We start from the raw sequence: 16237 nt of genomic DNA on the forward strand, positions 1-16237 counted from the left end.
TACAACCACCCCAGGTCGCCGTCTCTCCGGCCCTACAACCACCCCAGGTCGCCGTCTCTCCAACCCTACGACCACCCCAGGTCGCCGTCTCTCCAACCCTACAACCACCCCAGGTCGCCGTCTCTCCAACCCTACAACCACCCCAGGTCGCCGTCTCTCCAACCCTACAACCACCCCAGGTCGCCGTCTCTCCAACCCTACAACCACCCCAGGTCGCCGTCTCTCCAACCCTACAACCACCCCAGGTCGCCGTCTCTCCAACCCTACAACCACCCCAGGTCGCCGTCTCTTCGGCCCTACAACCACCCCAGGTCGCCGTCTCTCTCCAACCCTACAACCACCCCAGGTCGCCGTCTCTCCAACCCTACAACCACCCCAGGTCGCCGTCTCTCCAACCCTACAACCACCCCAGGTCGCCGTCTCTCCAACCCTACAACCACCCCAGGTCGCCGTCTCTCCAACCCTACAACCACCCCAGGTCGCCGTCTCTCCAACCCTACAACCACCCCAGGTCGCCGTCTCTCCAACCCTACAACCACCCCAGGTCGCCGTCTCTCCAACCCTACAATCACCCCAGGTCGCCGTCTCTCCGGCCCATATTATGTATCACAATAGAAAGTGCTAGATATGAGCGCATTACTCATCCCCTCATAACAAAGAACATTGTGGTCATTGAAATCCCCATATGTCCATAAAAACCGTGTCTGCTCTGCACACGTGTTAGTCCTATACAAAACGGGAGATAATAATGCAATTAAACTCTCAGTTTGATGGCCCATACATACCACGGGGTTCTCAAACATGTCCATGCCAAGATATAACAATTAGAAATTATAACGTTTTAGAAATAGCTTTATGGACCTTTAAGGAATCTCTATAAGGAAAGAACACTATCATATTTGCATAACTGCAATTTAATGTCACAGGATGTGTCTGTGAGCCATATGAGAGGAGACAGAGGGCCAGCAGAGAGCAGAGAACCGAGGAGACAGCCGCAGAGGGCCACAGAGAGCAGAGGAGACAGCCGCAGAGGGCCAGCAGAGAACCGAGGAGACAGCCGCAGAGGGCCAGCAGAGAGCAGAGAACCGAGGAGACAGCCGCAGAGGGCCAGCAGAGAGCAGAGAACCGAGGAGACAGCCGCAGAGGGCCAGCAGAGAGCAGAGGAGACAGCCGCAGAGGGCCAGCAGAGAACCGAGGAGACAGCCGCAGAGGGCCAGCAGAGAGCAGAGGAGACAGCTGCAGAGGGCCAGCAGAGAGCAGAGAACCGAGGAGACAGCCGCAGAGGGCCAGCCGAGAGCAGAGAACCGAGGAGACAGCCGCAGAGGGCCAGCAGAGAACCGAGGAGACAGCCGCAGAGGGCCAGCAGAGAGCAGAGAACCGAGGAGACAGCCGCAGAGGGCCAGCAGAGAGCAGAGAACCAAGGAGACAGCCGCAGAGGGCCAGCCGAGAGCAGAGAACCGAGGAGACAGCCGCAGAGGGCCAGCCGAGAGCAGAGAGCAGAGAACCGAGGAGACAGCCGCAGAGGGCCAGCAGAGAACCGAGGAGACAGCCGCAGAGGGCCAGCAGAGAGCAGAGAACCGAGGAGACAGCCGCAGAGGGCCAGCAGAGAGCAGAGAACCAAGGAGACAGCCGCAGAGGGCCAGCCGAGAGCAGAGAACCGAGGAGACAGCCGCAGAGGGCCAGCAGAGAGCAGAGAACAGAGGAGACAGCTGCAGAGGGCCAGCAGAGAGCAGAGAACCGAGGAGACAGCCGCAGAGGGCCAGCCGAGAGCAGAGAGCAGAGAACCGAGGAGACAGCCGCAGAGGGCCAGCCGAGAGCAGAGAACCGAGGAGACAGCCGCAGAGGGCCAGCCGAGAGCAGAGAGCAGAGGAGACAGCCGCAGAGGGCCAGCAGAGAGCAGAGGAGACAGCCGCAGAGGGCCAGCCGAGAGCAGAGAACCGAGGAGACAGCCGCAGAGGGCCAGCAGAGAGCAGAGAACCGAGGAGACAGCCGCAGAGGGCCAGCAGAGAGCAGAGAACAGAGGAGACAGCCGCAGAGGGCCAGCAGAGAGCAGAGAACCGAGGAGACAGCCGCAGAGGGCCAGCCAAGAGCAGAGAACCGAGGAGACAGCCGCAGAGGGCCAGCAGAGAGCAGAGAACAGAGGAGACAGCCGCAGAGGGCCAGCAGAGAGCAGAGAACCGAGGAGACAGCCGCAGAGGGCCAGCAGAGAGCAGAGAACCGAGGAGACAGCCGCAGAGGGCCAGCCGAGAGCAGAGAACCGAGGAGACAGCCGCAGAGGGCCAGCAGAGAGCACAGAGCAGAGGAGACAGCCGCAGAGGGCCAGCAGAGAGCAGAGGAGACAGCCGCAGAGGGCCAGCAGAGAGCAGAGAGCAGAGGAGACAGCCGCAGAGGGCCAGCAGAGAGCAGAGAACCGAGGAGACAGCCGCAGAGGGCCAGCAGAGAGCAGAGGAGACAGCCGCAGAGGGCCAGCAGAGAGCAGAGAACCGAGGAGACAGCCGCAGAGGGCCAGCAGAGAGCAGAGAACCGAGGAGACAGCCGCAGAGGGCCAGCAGAGAACCGAGGAGACAGCCGCAGAGGGCCAGCAGAGAGCAGAGGAGACAGCCGCAGAGGGCCAGCAGAGAGCAGAGAACAGAGGCGTGCTTGTGATGAGTGTTATATCCCTCATACCAGACATAAAGCTGGGAGGTAAATGAGAAGTACTCTGCTCTTCCAGCGGTGTTGACTTTGTCAACTAAAACTATGACAAAACATTTTTCAAAAGTACAATAGAGTCTAAAACTCTTAAGTACAAATACTGAGTCAAGTAGTAGCCTACTTAATAGGGTACTAAAGCAAATGTACTTGTTACTTTCCTCCACTGGTGGTCAGTATACCACAAGGATGTGGTTACAAGTCTTAGACGTTGTTGGAATTTTAGAGTGACCGCCTTGTTATGAAATGGTCAGACACACATTCCCAAACACATTAAACACATAACTGCCATTAACCTCCACTTAACAATATTACCCTCCTGTTGTTGCTGGAAAGAGAGAGAGAGAGAGAGAGAGAGAGAGAGAGAGAGAGAGAGAGAGAGAGAGAGAGAGAGAGAGAGAGAGAGAGATTTTGAGAGCCTGTGGCGCCTACCTATCTAATTTGTATTCCTTTGCAGGGGGCAACATCTATTTTCCCTCGATCCCCATTGCATTTTTGATTAATTGAAAGTGGAGGACTCTTATGCAAACAAGTGGGTTTTATCCTCTAGCATAGCAGGTTTTGTATTGACCTGTAGGCCTACTTTCCTTGAACTGTCTACTCTGTACCCATTCTGCAAACTGTTGATACAATTTCTAATCAATTTCAGTGGCTTTACACATATTTCATTGGTTCTGTCTTGTGCAAATTCTCTGGGCATAGGTGAATTCCGGGTAGGACGGTAACTTTACCTAAACTCTCTGAATATTTAGAGCATGAAAAACAAAACAAACAATTATATTAAGTGAAATGACGGAGAGTTGGTAACCAAATGGGCGACTGTGGCTCAAGAGGTAGAGCAGGTCGTCCAATGATCCATGGGTCGGCGGTTCGAATCCCGGCTCCTCCTGGCTACATGTCGAAGTGTCCTTGGGCAAGACACTGAACCCCAAATTGCTCCCGATGTGCTGGTTGGTACCTTGCATGGCTTCCGCCGCAATCGGTGTATGAATGGGTGTGTGAATGGGTGAATGTAATGCACAATCTATGTAACGCGCCTTGGATAAAGGCGCTATATAAATGCACCATTTACTTATAGACCCTTTTACTCTTGAGAGTGTTACATGTTTTTGACCAACATTTGCCTGTTATCTCTCCTAGGGTACAACATCAATACAGCATGGCATTGTGGACAAACTCTTATCCAACGATAACAAAAGATTGAGGCTAAATTGAAGCTAAATGAATGTCATCAAATGGTGGTCTGTGGCTCAAATGCAGAATAAATAATGGAACTTTCAACTTGATATGAAAATGGTTGGGAAACCACTGATCCAGTAGAACAGGTGACCCTATCCTTGCCTTCTACTACCACCTAGTGGTTGTGGAGCGGAAGTGCCACAAATAATGACGCTTCATGTGTCTCTTGGGACTGAGAAATAAAATTTTTGCAAAATATTTTTGGTGTTTTATAATTGTTATTATTACTAGGGAAACCATGTGAATTGTAGAGGTAGTTTTTCTGTACTTTTACAGGTATTTTTATATATATATTTGTTTTTAGTTCAATGTATATCTATATATACATATATACATTATATATATATATATATAGAGAGAGAGAGAAAGAGAGAGAGAGAGAGAGAGAGAGAGAGAGAGAGAGAGAGAGAGAGAGAGAGAGAGAGAGAGAGAGAATGCCACTTGCAAGCCCCTGGAGGGTTTTTAGGCTTTCTCCTTGTGTATCATTTTCTAAATATTTATGTATGTGAAAACAAACAAACAAACAAACACATTAGTTGAATGCTTGTCAAAAATGTATTAGAATGTATCAATAAAAGTGAAAAAAAGACAATTTAATAGTAAAGGGGAAACATGATCAGGAAAATGTATGTAAATGAGAACAATGCAAATAATGAATGTTTTAAATGGGAAAACGATACTATTAAATATCATGTATGCATATATCAAAGCTAATTAATATTTCCTGTCCACTGTTCACTATCAATAAAGGGCGCAAAAAAGCTAGAAAAAAAGCTTATTGAAAATACAAGCAGGTAACAGCTAGTTAACACTATACTGTCTGTTAATGTTAACTCCATAGCTGCCATACCAAAAATGGCCACACGATGGGGTCCTTGAAATGAAATGATTACTATATTTACCCAGGGTATCTGGGCTAAGCTCAAGAACTTGTTTCCAGCCAGGCCCTGCTCATAGAACATTTCATCGTAGTGGTTCAATGCCTTGTTCAAGGGCACTTCAGCGGTGGTAATTTTAACGTGTCGGACCGCTGATTCGAACTGGCGACCTTCCGTTAACAAGACCGCTCCGCAATCCGTTCGGCCACCGCTGCCACCTTGCCCAGTGCCGCAGCCGTATTTGCAATAGTAGTCCCAAAACCTAGCGGATGTTGATATCAGTTTGAACCGGACGTGAAAGTCGACCAGGTCACAGTAGTGGATCTAGGGCTACTATGACCTGGTCGACTTTCACGTCCTGTGATATTCTGCGGTTGATTAGACCTGATTTAGTTATGATAAAAAATGGCATCGATTGCAAAGGTAAGCCAATCTCGGTTTCTCGGGGGCAGCGCGGAAACAGTTAACAGCAAACAACGAAAAGAACGCTACTGCCCCATCCACGACAGGACGAGTTTTACCATCAAAATCTATTAAAAGTCCCCACCAGATTCACCTTTCATTCACAATCACCGTGACATAATGACATGGAATAGCATTTCATTCATTCAAGCCCATGGTCAGCGTGAGGTGTGTCCAGAGCTCTGCGTAGGTTCTGCCAGAACAGTCCAGGGTGCTGTCCAGCATGGGACCAGCTCAGGTAGGTGTGTCTCTTCACCAGCCTCCTCATGTGATAGTAGGGAGACAACTGGTGGGCTGGAATGTCCTCCAGAAACACCAGGATCAATACGTCCTCCTGCTCATCAAACAGACGGTAGCTGCACACAGGAGACCAGAGGACACTTACACTCAGTCAACTTTACATTAAGTGATACTTTTCTTTATCTTTTATTTTTTCCCCCCCTGTTTTTTACAGTGAGACAACCTACTACTTGCAATTACACAAATTACAATAACAATGAGGGAGCATATAGGCCATTCAATCTTGGCCCCATGAAAAACAAACTTAATTTAATACTGAATATTGTTTTGAACACATCCATTCATTCTCTGTCATGGTTCATTTCATAGGAGGCGCTGTGGGGGGATAACAGCATAGTAAAGGTTACAGGAAGTGAGAGCTGGTACAAAAGTTCCTAGGAAAAATCCTAGGACAAATCAAGGAAGCTCTGAGAAGGAAGAGAAGTGGTCACGTGACTGGGCTGGGCCATGACACTTTCATGGACACTTTCATGGGAGCCAAACTCACACCGGAAGTGCAATGAATACATGGCAGTAAATGGAGCCGGCTGGACCAGCTCATAACAAACATTATTTATGAACAATTGAGACCTTTTGTAAAGTAAACAGACATATCACAGGTTGTTTTCTAATCACTTACTTTTCTATGTGCACAGAGTGCACAGTATATAATTTTATCTGAGGATCTAAACAGCAGCAGGTATCGTTTCTGGCTCCGAAGTATCAAGAGATTTGGCTGCCAGACAGGAAATGGTGGGAAGTCTCGCGATACTTGGTGCGTTCAGAAAGGTACTTTGTGCTCTTTAGATACCATACCTCTATAAAAATTACACAGTGTACACATCGAATACACAGCAGACAATAATGTGTTACATGTCTTCTGTTATTTTCCAGCAGTGATTACTTTACAAAAGGTCTCAATTGTTCATAAATAATGTTTGTTCATGAGCTGGTCACTGAGCTCTCATTGACTCCAGTGCATTCTGCCAAACTTCCGGGTAGTTTGGTTCCCATGAAAGTGTCCATGAAAGTGCCATGGCGCAGCCCAGTCACGTGACCACTTCACTTCCTTCTCAGAGCCAAAAGTTCCTGGAAGTGAGGCTGTGAAGGTTCCATTTTGGGAATGAAAGAATGTTGTTTTTGACAATTGAGTATTGTAGTCGATGAACATTTTAAGACCTGAATAAGGGAAGCTTGGTCGAAATGAAGAGGAGATTCTGATGGTATGTATCATCAACAAACACATTCTCAGAAACAGAAAACACACATTCAGTTGAATGTTCAATATCAGCGTAGCTCATGCAAGTTGAGTCATTGTTTCACTAAAGTTAAACTGTCCTTGTTCAAGGCATATTGCAAACCGCTTTATACTGCTCACCTGTGGTCATGTATAACAAATCTAGCATGCACAGTTCGCAAGTTGCATAATAATGATGCCATGAGAATACTCAACCCAGAGGGGGAAGTGCTAGTCACATGTTTGTCACTGCTGGAGTGAGGACTTTTAAAGCACTCCTAAGAAATGTAATGTTTAAGTTTATGCAGCAAAGGCTGGATGTATCGACAAACAGTATCATTGTGGCGCTCTCAAGCCCCTCAGTGAGCTGTTCACGCTATAGGCTACATCAAGATTAAGGGTGCACTAGCTAAAATGCTTGTGTGGGTTAAGTTATGTATTTATTACATTATTTTATGATTTTATTGCCCTTTTGCCCTTTTTTCCCCCTCCATGGACCTGAGATAGCTCCTTTCGGAACCCTACGTTAAAGTTTCTGACATTTTGATGACTTTACGTAGGGTTCCATATCATCGACTTCAAGCGACATGGGATGCAATCTGACTTCCCCTTTTCCGACGGATCTCTGCGCTGTGGGTGTCACGCTGACATATTCCAAAAGAAGCATATGAACGCTATAGGAGACAACGAACCCTCTGACCCCCCCCGCGAACGGCTCAGAAGCCGTTAAGTATTTGTAATGTTTGTACGACCGTTTTGGCTACCTGCGACAGAGCGCCGGAACTGGCTATCTGCGCGTTCCTGCCTCTGTCGCAGGTAGCCAGCCACGGTGATGGAGGCGGTACAATAGGATGTCAATAAGGAAGTCAAGGAAGGAAGGAAGAGAGCTGCCAAAACGGTCGTACAAACATTAAAAATACTTAACGGCTTCTGAGCCGTTCGCGGGGGGGGTAAGAGGGTTCGTTGTCTCCTATAGCGTTCATATGCTTCTTTTGGAATATGTCAGCGTGACACGCACAGCGCAGAGATCCGTCGGAGAAGGGGAAGTCAGATTGCATCCCATGTCGCTTGAAGCCGGTGATACCGGACCCTACGGGGTAGGGGTCCAAAGGAGCTCAACCCGGGGGGTCCGGAGACGGGCTAGGACCTGAGACTGCTAATATAGATTGAATTGCATTGACAAAACCTCCTGGATATTGTAGGGAGACAATCATTGTTATCGAGCCTCTACATCAAACATGCGATTATAATCTGTAATGCCTAAAGCCTTGGCCTGGAAGAGAGGTGGTCTCCAACCTTCTTAGACCGTTTCGACCCTTAACCACAACACACTCCAGGTTTGTAATCATTTCAGTATCCTCCTGTTTCTGACGGTGGAGGGAGAGGTTAGGGAGACTGGATGAAGCTGTTGATTGGTTACTGGCTGCTATTCATAATAAATTACTATTGTATTATTGTTATTGATTGAAACAATATATGAATAATGAAAGTCAATTGAGCATAATGCACATATTGTGCTGCCTCTTTCACGTGTGTAAATGTGGCCCTCATTTCTTTCATGGATTTTACAGTGAAACATCAGAGAAATGGCGCCCCCACCTGGCCATCTGTATCTCTCTGGAGCACCATTCACTCTCCAGGTAATGATGGCTGATCACACAGATGATCTTTCTGCTGCCATAGATGGCATCTGTAATGTTCTCTATGATGGGTGTACCTGTGAAAAAAGACAGACTTTATTCAAATCAAAATGATTTAACTTCTTGAGAGACAGAGATATAGGATCACATACTGTAATAATACGTCTTCTAAAGGCAACTCTTTTTTTTCAAAAAGAGAGGTTCCTAGAGGTTACTATTACTTAGAGACGGAGAGGTTTGTACCTGGTGGGAAGTCTCGGTGGTGCAGACAGAGTCTCCAGCCCTGCTCTCCCTCCAGCACTGGAAGCATTTCTCTGTAAACCCAGAGCTCATCGTGAACGTTGTAGGAGATGAAGGCATCGTAGCGCTGAGGAGACCCCCTCTTTCTTTCCTTGGCATCATAAAGGAAGGCCAGGAAGAGGTAGTAGGCATAGAAAAGATGCAAACGCAGGAAGTGGTAGGTGAAGGATATGAGCAGAGTTAGCACAATCACACAAGTGGAGGAAATGTAGCAGATGAAGCTAGCGTCCACCCAACAGGAATGGATGTCAAAGTCCAGAAACCTGGTTCCCTCTTTATCCAGAGGAAAGCCACACATGTAGCGGTGAGCATCAACTACCAGTGTTTGGTTGTTGTTTTGCATCCACTGCAGAAAGTCAGCATTAGAACAATCACAAGCTAAAGGGTTGTCATTCATGTTAATATACCTGAGAGCAGGGAGAAAACTGAACACAGAGACATTGATCACCGTCAAGTCATTCTGGCTCAGGTCCAGCCAGGATAGTCTAGTCAGATTGGCTTGTGCCAAGAAATCCAGGGACTTCAGATTACTGTGACTAATGGAAAGAGTCTTCAGCTGGGGTACATATTTAAATAAGTCTGGGTCTGGTTGTTCACCATGGACATCCAAATGTTCCACATATTTCCTATCTGAGAGCATACCTGATATATTTAGTAGATAGTATGGTGAACGGAATTGTATTGCTAAGCCCTTCAGCCTCTGCAGTAAGGTGATATTATAGTTTTCCCATTGTAACTCCTGGGGAGGTGAATATGTCATTTTTAAAGGGTTATTCAAATTTACACCAAGTGTTTCCAGTTCATCTAGTCCCTCCAAATAGTTGTTGTGCCATGGTTTCCATTCCGTGTCATCGGATCCTATGTCTAAGTGCTTGAGCGATTTCAGACTCATGAATTGCCCTTCACTGAGCCGTTGGAAGCTATTCTTATTTAATTCCAATTATTCTAGTTTGTGTAAGCCAGTCTGGAATGTGTCGCCAAGCCTCCAAATTAAATTACGATTCAGAGTTAGAACCTTTAACTCATTGAGATGTTGAAAAAAACACGGTTTTAGTTCAGATATCTGGTTGTTATCTAGATGAAGGTGTGTGAGTCTGGTTAAATGTAAGAAGTCTGAGCATCTTACATCGTTAATACGATTGTAACTCAGGTCAAGGAATTGAAGCATGGAGAGATTCTTAACATCGTCTGGCACTTTGGAGAGTTGGTTCCAGGTGATGGTCAGGTGACTCAGTTGATTCATTTGTTTTATTGAATCCTTAGACAGTTCATTCAGGTTATTAAATGATAGATCCAGGTTGGTAAGCTGAGTACAAGGTGACAGTATTTCACTAAGGTTGCCATTGGTACCACCAAACAGGATTAATGTCCTCAGTGTGCATGTTGCAGACAATATTTAAGAGATCTCTGTCTATCAACACACCCTCCAATTCCAGCTGTAGGTTCTCCAGTGAATCAAGGTTGTGTAGAGCCTTTCTAATGGTGTTAAAAGACATATTAGAAACATACAAATACACCGTAGTTATATTCTTTAGATAATACTTGTCTGGTATGTCCCACTCCCATTCAGTATCATTACAACAGCCTGTCAGGTCGATTGTCTTAAGATGTGGAAATGCAGCTGTTGTGACTAGGGCCGGGACTTTAACGCGTTAATTGAGATTAATTAACTACAGAAAAATTAACGCGTTAAAAAAATTAACGCATTTAATCGCACCTTTTTTTTCCACCGTGGAACGTTTCTCACTGGGTGCGTTTCTAGTAGTACTGAATAGGCTGCGGCACGCGAGCAGCAGCAGCAGCAGCAGCAGCAGCAGTTGTTTACTCTACACTACAGGCTACAGCTCCGTCAGAAAGCCCAAGCCCAAACCCAAATGAATCGAATGAAGAAGCCGCTTATATCGCTTTTGCTCCATGGATGGGACATTTAGATGTAAAAGCTATCGGATGGACGCGTGGATAGCGGCATGGCTGTGTGCAATGTCAGAGGGAAATGATCCATTTATGACCAACGTTAGCTTATATGCTAAGCTTGCTAGCTGCTTCAGTTTAACATGTCTCACAGACCACCGGAGACGCGTCAAGCTGTCCTCGATGCGAAACATACTGAAGTAGCAAGCGTGGGTCAGCCCCAACCTCATGTGAAATGTTTTCCCCATAATAAAGTTGTTTTTATTTGTTCTCATGCCCCGCCATGTAAAGCAAATTTGAGTATTCATATACACACTGCTGCTCTTGTTTATCTGTTGGGATAAAAAAGTTGTATTGCTTAAAGGGGAATACCACTCATTTTCAACATTTTTCTATGGAGTTGTGTGCACTGGAAATAATAAAGTCCCCCCATTATGTGTTGCCTATAGAACTGGAGGTCTGAAAAAAACAGTAACATTATGAAGTACATTTTTGTGATGTCACTGAGATGTACTTCATAATGTTACTGATTTTTTTCAGACCTCCAGTTCTAGGCAACACAGAATGGGGGGGACTTTCTTATTATATCCACACAACAACTCTAAGGTATATTAATGACAGTAAAATGTTGAAAATGAGTGGAATCCCGTAGTCACTATTCACTGGGATACCAAAAAACATTTGAAAAAAAAGGTTTCTCACTGTTCTCGGGTTGAATAATGGTATGCGATTAAAATGCGATTAATCGAGATTAATTAACTACAAAGCCTCTGATTAATTAGATTAATTTTTTTAATCGAGTCCCAGCTCTAGTTGTGACGCAAAACCTTTTTATCGACTTTGAAGTAATCTTCAACTCCCTGAGCTCAGAGGACATGTTTAATGGCAGATCTTTTGACTGAAAAGACTCTAACTCGTAAATTGTGATGTTCAGCACCTGTAAGCGTGGTAGTTGTAAGACAGTGATAATGTCTGTCATTTGATTGGTTTTCAGACTTAGTTCCTGTAAGCTGGTGAGGCACTGGAAGGCAGCAGGTTTGATGAATTGGATGTTGTTAACGTCCAAATTCAGTATCAAGAGGTTAGACAGTCCCTGAAACATGTTGTCTGTCAGTGTTGTTAGTTTGTTATCATTCATACGAAGCACTTTAAGTTGCACTAAGGGGACAAAAGCACCATCATCTACATGACTTATTGAATTAAACATCAGATCCAAATCCGTGAGATTTGACAGATGGTAAAAATCTGTCCTGTGTATCTTTTGGATGAAATTATTGTCAAGTGCTAATGATGTAACGTCTCTAGGAATGTCGTCTGGTACGCTATTAAGATCACAAAGATTACAATCCACTGAAACACCAGCAGAGACATTGTCTCTGTAAAGAACAGTGCAGTTTTTCAGGAAGTAAGCCAGTGTGGGATTAAGATGAAGCGTGAACAACAGAAATAAGAAGGAGAAACAATGGCAGCTTCCTGTCTGTAGCATCATGGCTGTCTTCAGGGTCAACTGTCAGGTACTGTTGGTGGAGTAACTCTGCTGTGGACACTGGTGGGTGACAACACTGTTCAGCATTGATGATCTAAAGAGGATATAACAGTAACACAGTTGCAGCACACATATAACCTTTCATTTGATCTGTAACAGATTATTGTTCCATATTCTTATGTATTTAAGGGATTATAGCACTTTGTTTGGACAGACTTTTTTTGCAATTCTCTTTTGGGACTCACCTGAGCCTGACATTTCAAATAAACTAGAACAATAACTTAGAAAAGATGTTGGGCATTCAAATTGAAAGGCTCAAATGAAGCTGTATTCTGAAGGACTCTCAGAAAGCCGTGAAGAACTGCATCAACTTCTCCATTTAACCTCTTTCACTTCCCTGTCAGTCATCAAGTTAATGTTTCATTCCCATCCCGTCTATGGTATCAATCTACAATCTGTATTGTATGCACCTTTTGTTTTCTGCTTGTACTCAATGAAAGTTACAGCCTGTATTCTCTGTTAGATGTAAGACACTGTATTGTTAACCAAAATGAACCAACCCGTCCGTCCATATTCTGGTGTGAGCAGTGTATGCAAAAATAGCAAATCTACCAGCTCACGTTGGCACGTTGCGAGTATATGAAGTATATGAAGTCATGTCATTTAAAAATGTTGGTGTATACTAAAATATACACTGCAAACTCTCATGTACACCATTTTTTTTTCAATACAGATAATCTCTGCTAATGACAAATATTTAAACTGTTTACTTTGTTTATTTAAGACACAGAAAAGTCAAAAGAATACTAGTTTACAGGATGATTATCAGAGCTGCTCACTTTGATAGTTTCCAATGGCTTAGGGTAGATGCCAGAGTACAGCTACTTCCCATTGCAATCAGAACTACAGACTCACTCCCAATCTTCCCAATCTTAGTCTGAAAACCCACCTCTTCAGATTCCATTTTAGCCCGTAGCACTTGCCCTACCCCCGACGACCTTACAGGCGTATGGAAAGGCTCAACTTATCTAACTTAGATAGCATTTTATGTAGACATGGCACTATATGCATAGTTCCATTATATAGATATTCCACTGTTCTTAGACGTATGATTCATGATGACGATTTATGTATTACCATGTTTTTGTTCTTTTACTGTAAATCACTCTGGATTAAGAGCGTTTGCTAAATTAATGCCAAAAATGAAGCCCTGCTCTCCTTCAAAACCGCTCTCAAAGACCACTTTATACGTGTGGCTGCAAATTTGAAACTGGCCCTGGTAAAAATGAGTCTTTCTGTACCAAAGGAATAGAACTATATGTAAACCTACCTGAACTCCTAAACATCAGAGACAACCATGCTTTCAGCGTGTTACTCCCCAGAGGAATGAAGCTTCATATGAAATAATCATCAGAAATAATATTAGCGTCGATAAGAGAACAAGGAAGTACAGTACCATAAACATTGAGAGTGAACATTGGACATTGGACATTGTGATTCATGTGTAATAAAGTGTCATGGGGGGAGGGGGGAACATGTCATGCTTTTCTGTTAGATTTGGTGTAGATGGACACATTTGTATGCGTCCCTTAATTTTTGCGTTTCCTACATTTTGTTTTTCATTAAATTAAGCCTATAATAATAATAATAATAACTAGAAACGAATCACTGCAAGCAGCGATAAGGCAGGACCAAGGAGGAAGGCAATAAGAATAATATGCACAAGAAACATGGTAGACTAAACTTGAGAAAAAGACCATGGAATTGTGACAGGGTCGGTTTTTTATAGTGGGAGGCAGGTAAGGGTTCTTGAAGACTCATACACAGAGTTGGAGGTGCCCAGATTTGAACCCATGACTTTGTGTTGCAAAGGCAAGAGCTCTACCGAGCTAACAAGCAAAATCATTCAGTGTTTTTGTAGCAAGTTGCGCAAGGATAACTAATGATAAGGTGGGTATAAAGATGTATGAATTGACTGTGTATAAACCAGAAAATATACCAGATTTGGATGAGGAGCTCAATGAGTGAAAACCAATTAAATGAGTCTGAAACAGGGATTAAAGGTTAACTGAAAAATATTATTAAACTTCAGAGAAAATAAACCTTTGAACATTCATGAAAAACAAACAAATGGGGCCCACTTTAAGTTGTTGACTTGAACAGTCCCAGTTCAGTTCATGGAAAGCAGTCCCTTTCTCCAATCTGGGGGGGGGGGGGGGGGGGGGTCTGGGTACCATCCGGTACCAGAACCATCCATGCAAGGGAATCCTTTCAGGACACAAAAAACCTGAACTGAAAGGTCAACAAATCAGTCTTTGTTTCAAAATCACTGTTGTACAACATCAAATAATCTATCAATTCATGAGTAAAGAACCTGATTTGATCAGGATCAAGTTCTTTATACACGTTTCCCACTAAACAAATCAGTTTCTAGCATTGTTACGGCCCTTTAAACTTGGCTCAACCAAGGGCTAACATAAAAGGACACAAAGTCAGATCAAACGTTTACAAAGATATTACACATTTATTTAAAATCCTGCATTGCAAAACAGGGACTGATGGACACCCAAAATAATACTTACGACCAGCCCATCTGAAACTTAACTAATAACAGCAACAAAAAGGGAACACAACTGTTCAGTTTGGGTGTTTGGGAGACAATGAGCTGCTGGCTACAGGTCCACTTATATAGCCTGCAACTAATCAAGAACAGCTGACTAAGGGTGTGGCAGCCAGAACTCTCAGGTGATTGACAGGTGAGGCACGTTAGACCAGCAGGGGTCAGCAAAGCCACAGGCACTACAACAGAACAAAGTAAAGACAGAATTTCACAAAACGGCAATTTTCATTGGCTCATAAAACCTTCATTTTTTCACTTAAAAAACATACTATACTTTACCATGTCCGTATACAGTAGGTCCAAAGTTCACGTGTAGATGTTTTCGTGCATTTTGATCAAAGATCCTGGGAGGAGATGCATTTTAATTGATTTTCATATAATTCAAAATGGCGGGTGATCTAGAGGTCAGAAGTTAAAAGTAACAGCACGGAACTTGTTTGGCATGAGGAGACGCATATGTGTGTCGAGGTTTCATTGCCGACGGTCAAACGGTTCATGAGCTATGCGTGGTCAAAGTTTGCATTTTCAATATAGCGCCACCCTTTGGCCAATGGTTGTGGGTTCGCATCCTCACCGTTTGGCATGGCCCTCTACCATATCTCCAAATTTCGCGAAAACCGACTGCACGGTTCAGCCAGAACTGCTATTTTTGGCGGAAGAAAATAAACTACAAATCCAATAAAGGACCAAGTCCTTTCAGGACTGCTTGGTCCTTTAATAATAATAATAATAATAATAATAATAACGTAATTTTTTGAGGAAATTAAATACAAACCAGATAAATTCCATGAATTACAAAACAAATTAATGTTTAAGAAGTAGTGAAAATAGCCTATGAAGTGCGCGACAAATGTGCACATATAAGGATCCCGGGTTTGAGGGGCTAAATATTTGGTCACCCCTAGCCCAATCTGAGAACCCATCGTCAAAAACTAAAGGAAAAACAGCACCCTCTTAATAACCCTAAAACTAATCCAACAGTCTGTCTCGAGAGACAGACTGTTGTTCATGTTTACAGCAAAGCTCTGACAACTCTGTTGATCTGTTTTTATTCAACAGTCTTTGTCGCCCTCGTGTGGACAAATACAAGTAGTAAGTAGGCCTAAGTCAATAAATCCAATGTTCATGCACTCAGTTGGGGAAATGTTAAAATAGGCTCTAGTTTCTACAATACATTAATACAGCAATGAGACGCACGGCGTGTGTATTTGCTTGATTCTATTATGTTATGTTTTAATTATGTTCTAAACACTGATACAAAAACAATAATCATACACACCAGGGCTTGACATTAAGGCCTGGGCTACACCTCTATCTTTTGCAAAACGTACGTATTTATTTGTGCGTTTGGGCCTTTCAGCCACACGCAAACGGCATTTTCGGCCACTCAAACGGAGGTTTTTCGAAACGGATAAATAAGTGAAGATTTTCCAAAATATCAGGATCAGTGGATCTGTGTAGTCGTGCGAAACGGAGCTTTTGAGAAACGATGAC

At 44.2% G+C, this 16237-nt stretch overlaps 2 protein-coding genes across 3 annotated transcripts in view; one reads left to right on the forward strand and one right to left on the reverse strand.

Moving 5' to 3' along the window:
• Nucleotides 1-5412: 5412 nt before the first annotated feature.
• On the reverse strand, nucleotides 5413-9024 carry LOC306917947 (toll-like receptor 13; the record flags this gene model as incomplete). Its single annotated transcript, XM_079530852.1, has 3 exons — nucleotides 5413-5626; nucleotides 8386-8503; nucleotides 8670-9024. 3 exons carry the CDS (start codon nucleotides 9022-9024, stop codon nucleotides 5413-5415), a joined length of 687 nt encoding a protein of 228 aa, XP_079386978.1.
• Nucleotides 6415-16237, forward strand: part of LOC306917946 (ubiquitin-like) — a 37922-nt gene continuing 28099 nt past the window's right edge. For both annotated transcript variants that reach the window (XM_079530851.1, XM_079530850.1), the window contains exons 1-2: nucleotides 6415-6772; nucleotides 7989-8123. The gene's annotated coding sequence lies outside the window, so the exon portion shown is untranslated. The remainder of the gene's footprint in view (nucleotides 6773-7988; nucleotides 8124-16237) is intronic.

This window comes from Electrona antarctica (assembly GCF_951216825.1).
Source record: "Electrona antarctica genome assembly, contig: scaffold_379, whole genome shotgun sequence".
Classification (NCBI taxonomy): domain Eukaryota; kingdom Metazoa; phylum Chordata; class Actinopteri; order Myctophiformes; family Myctophidae; genus Electrona; species Electrona antarctica.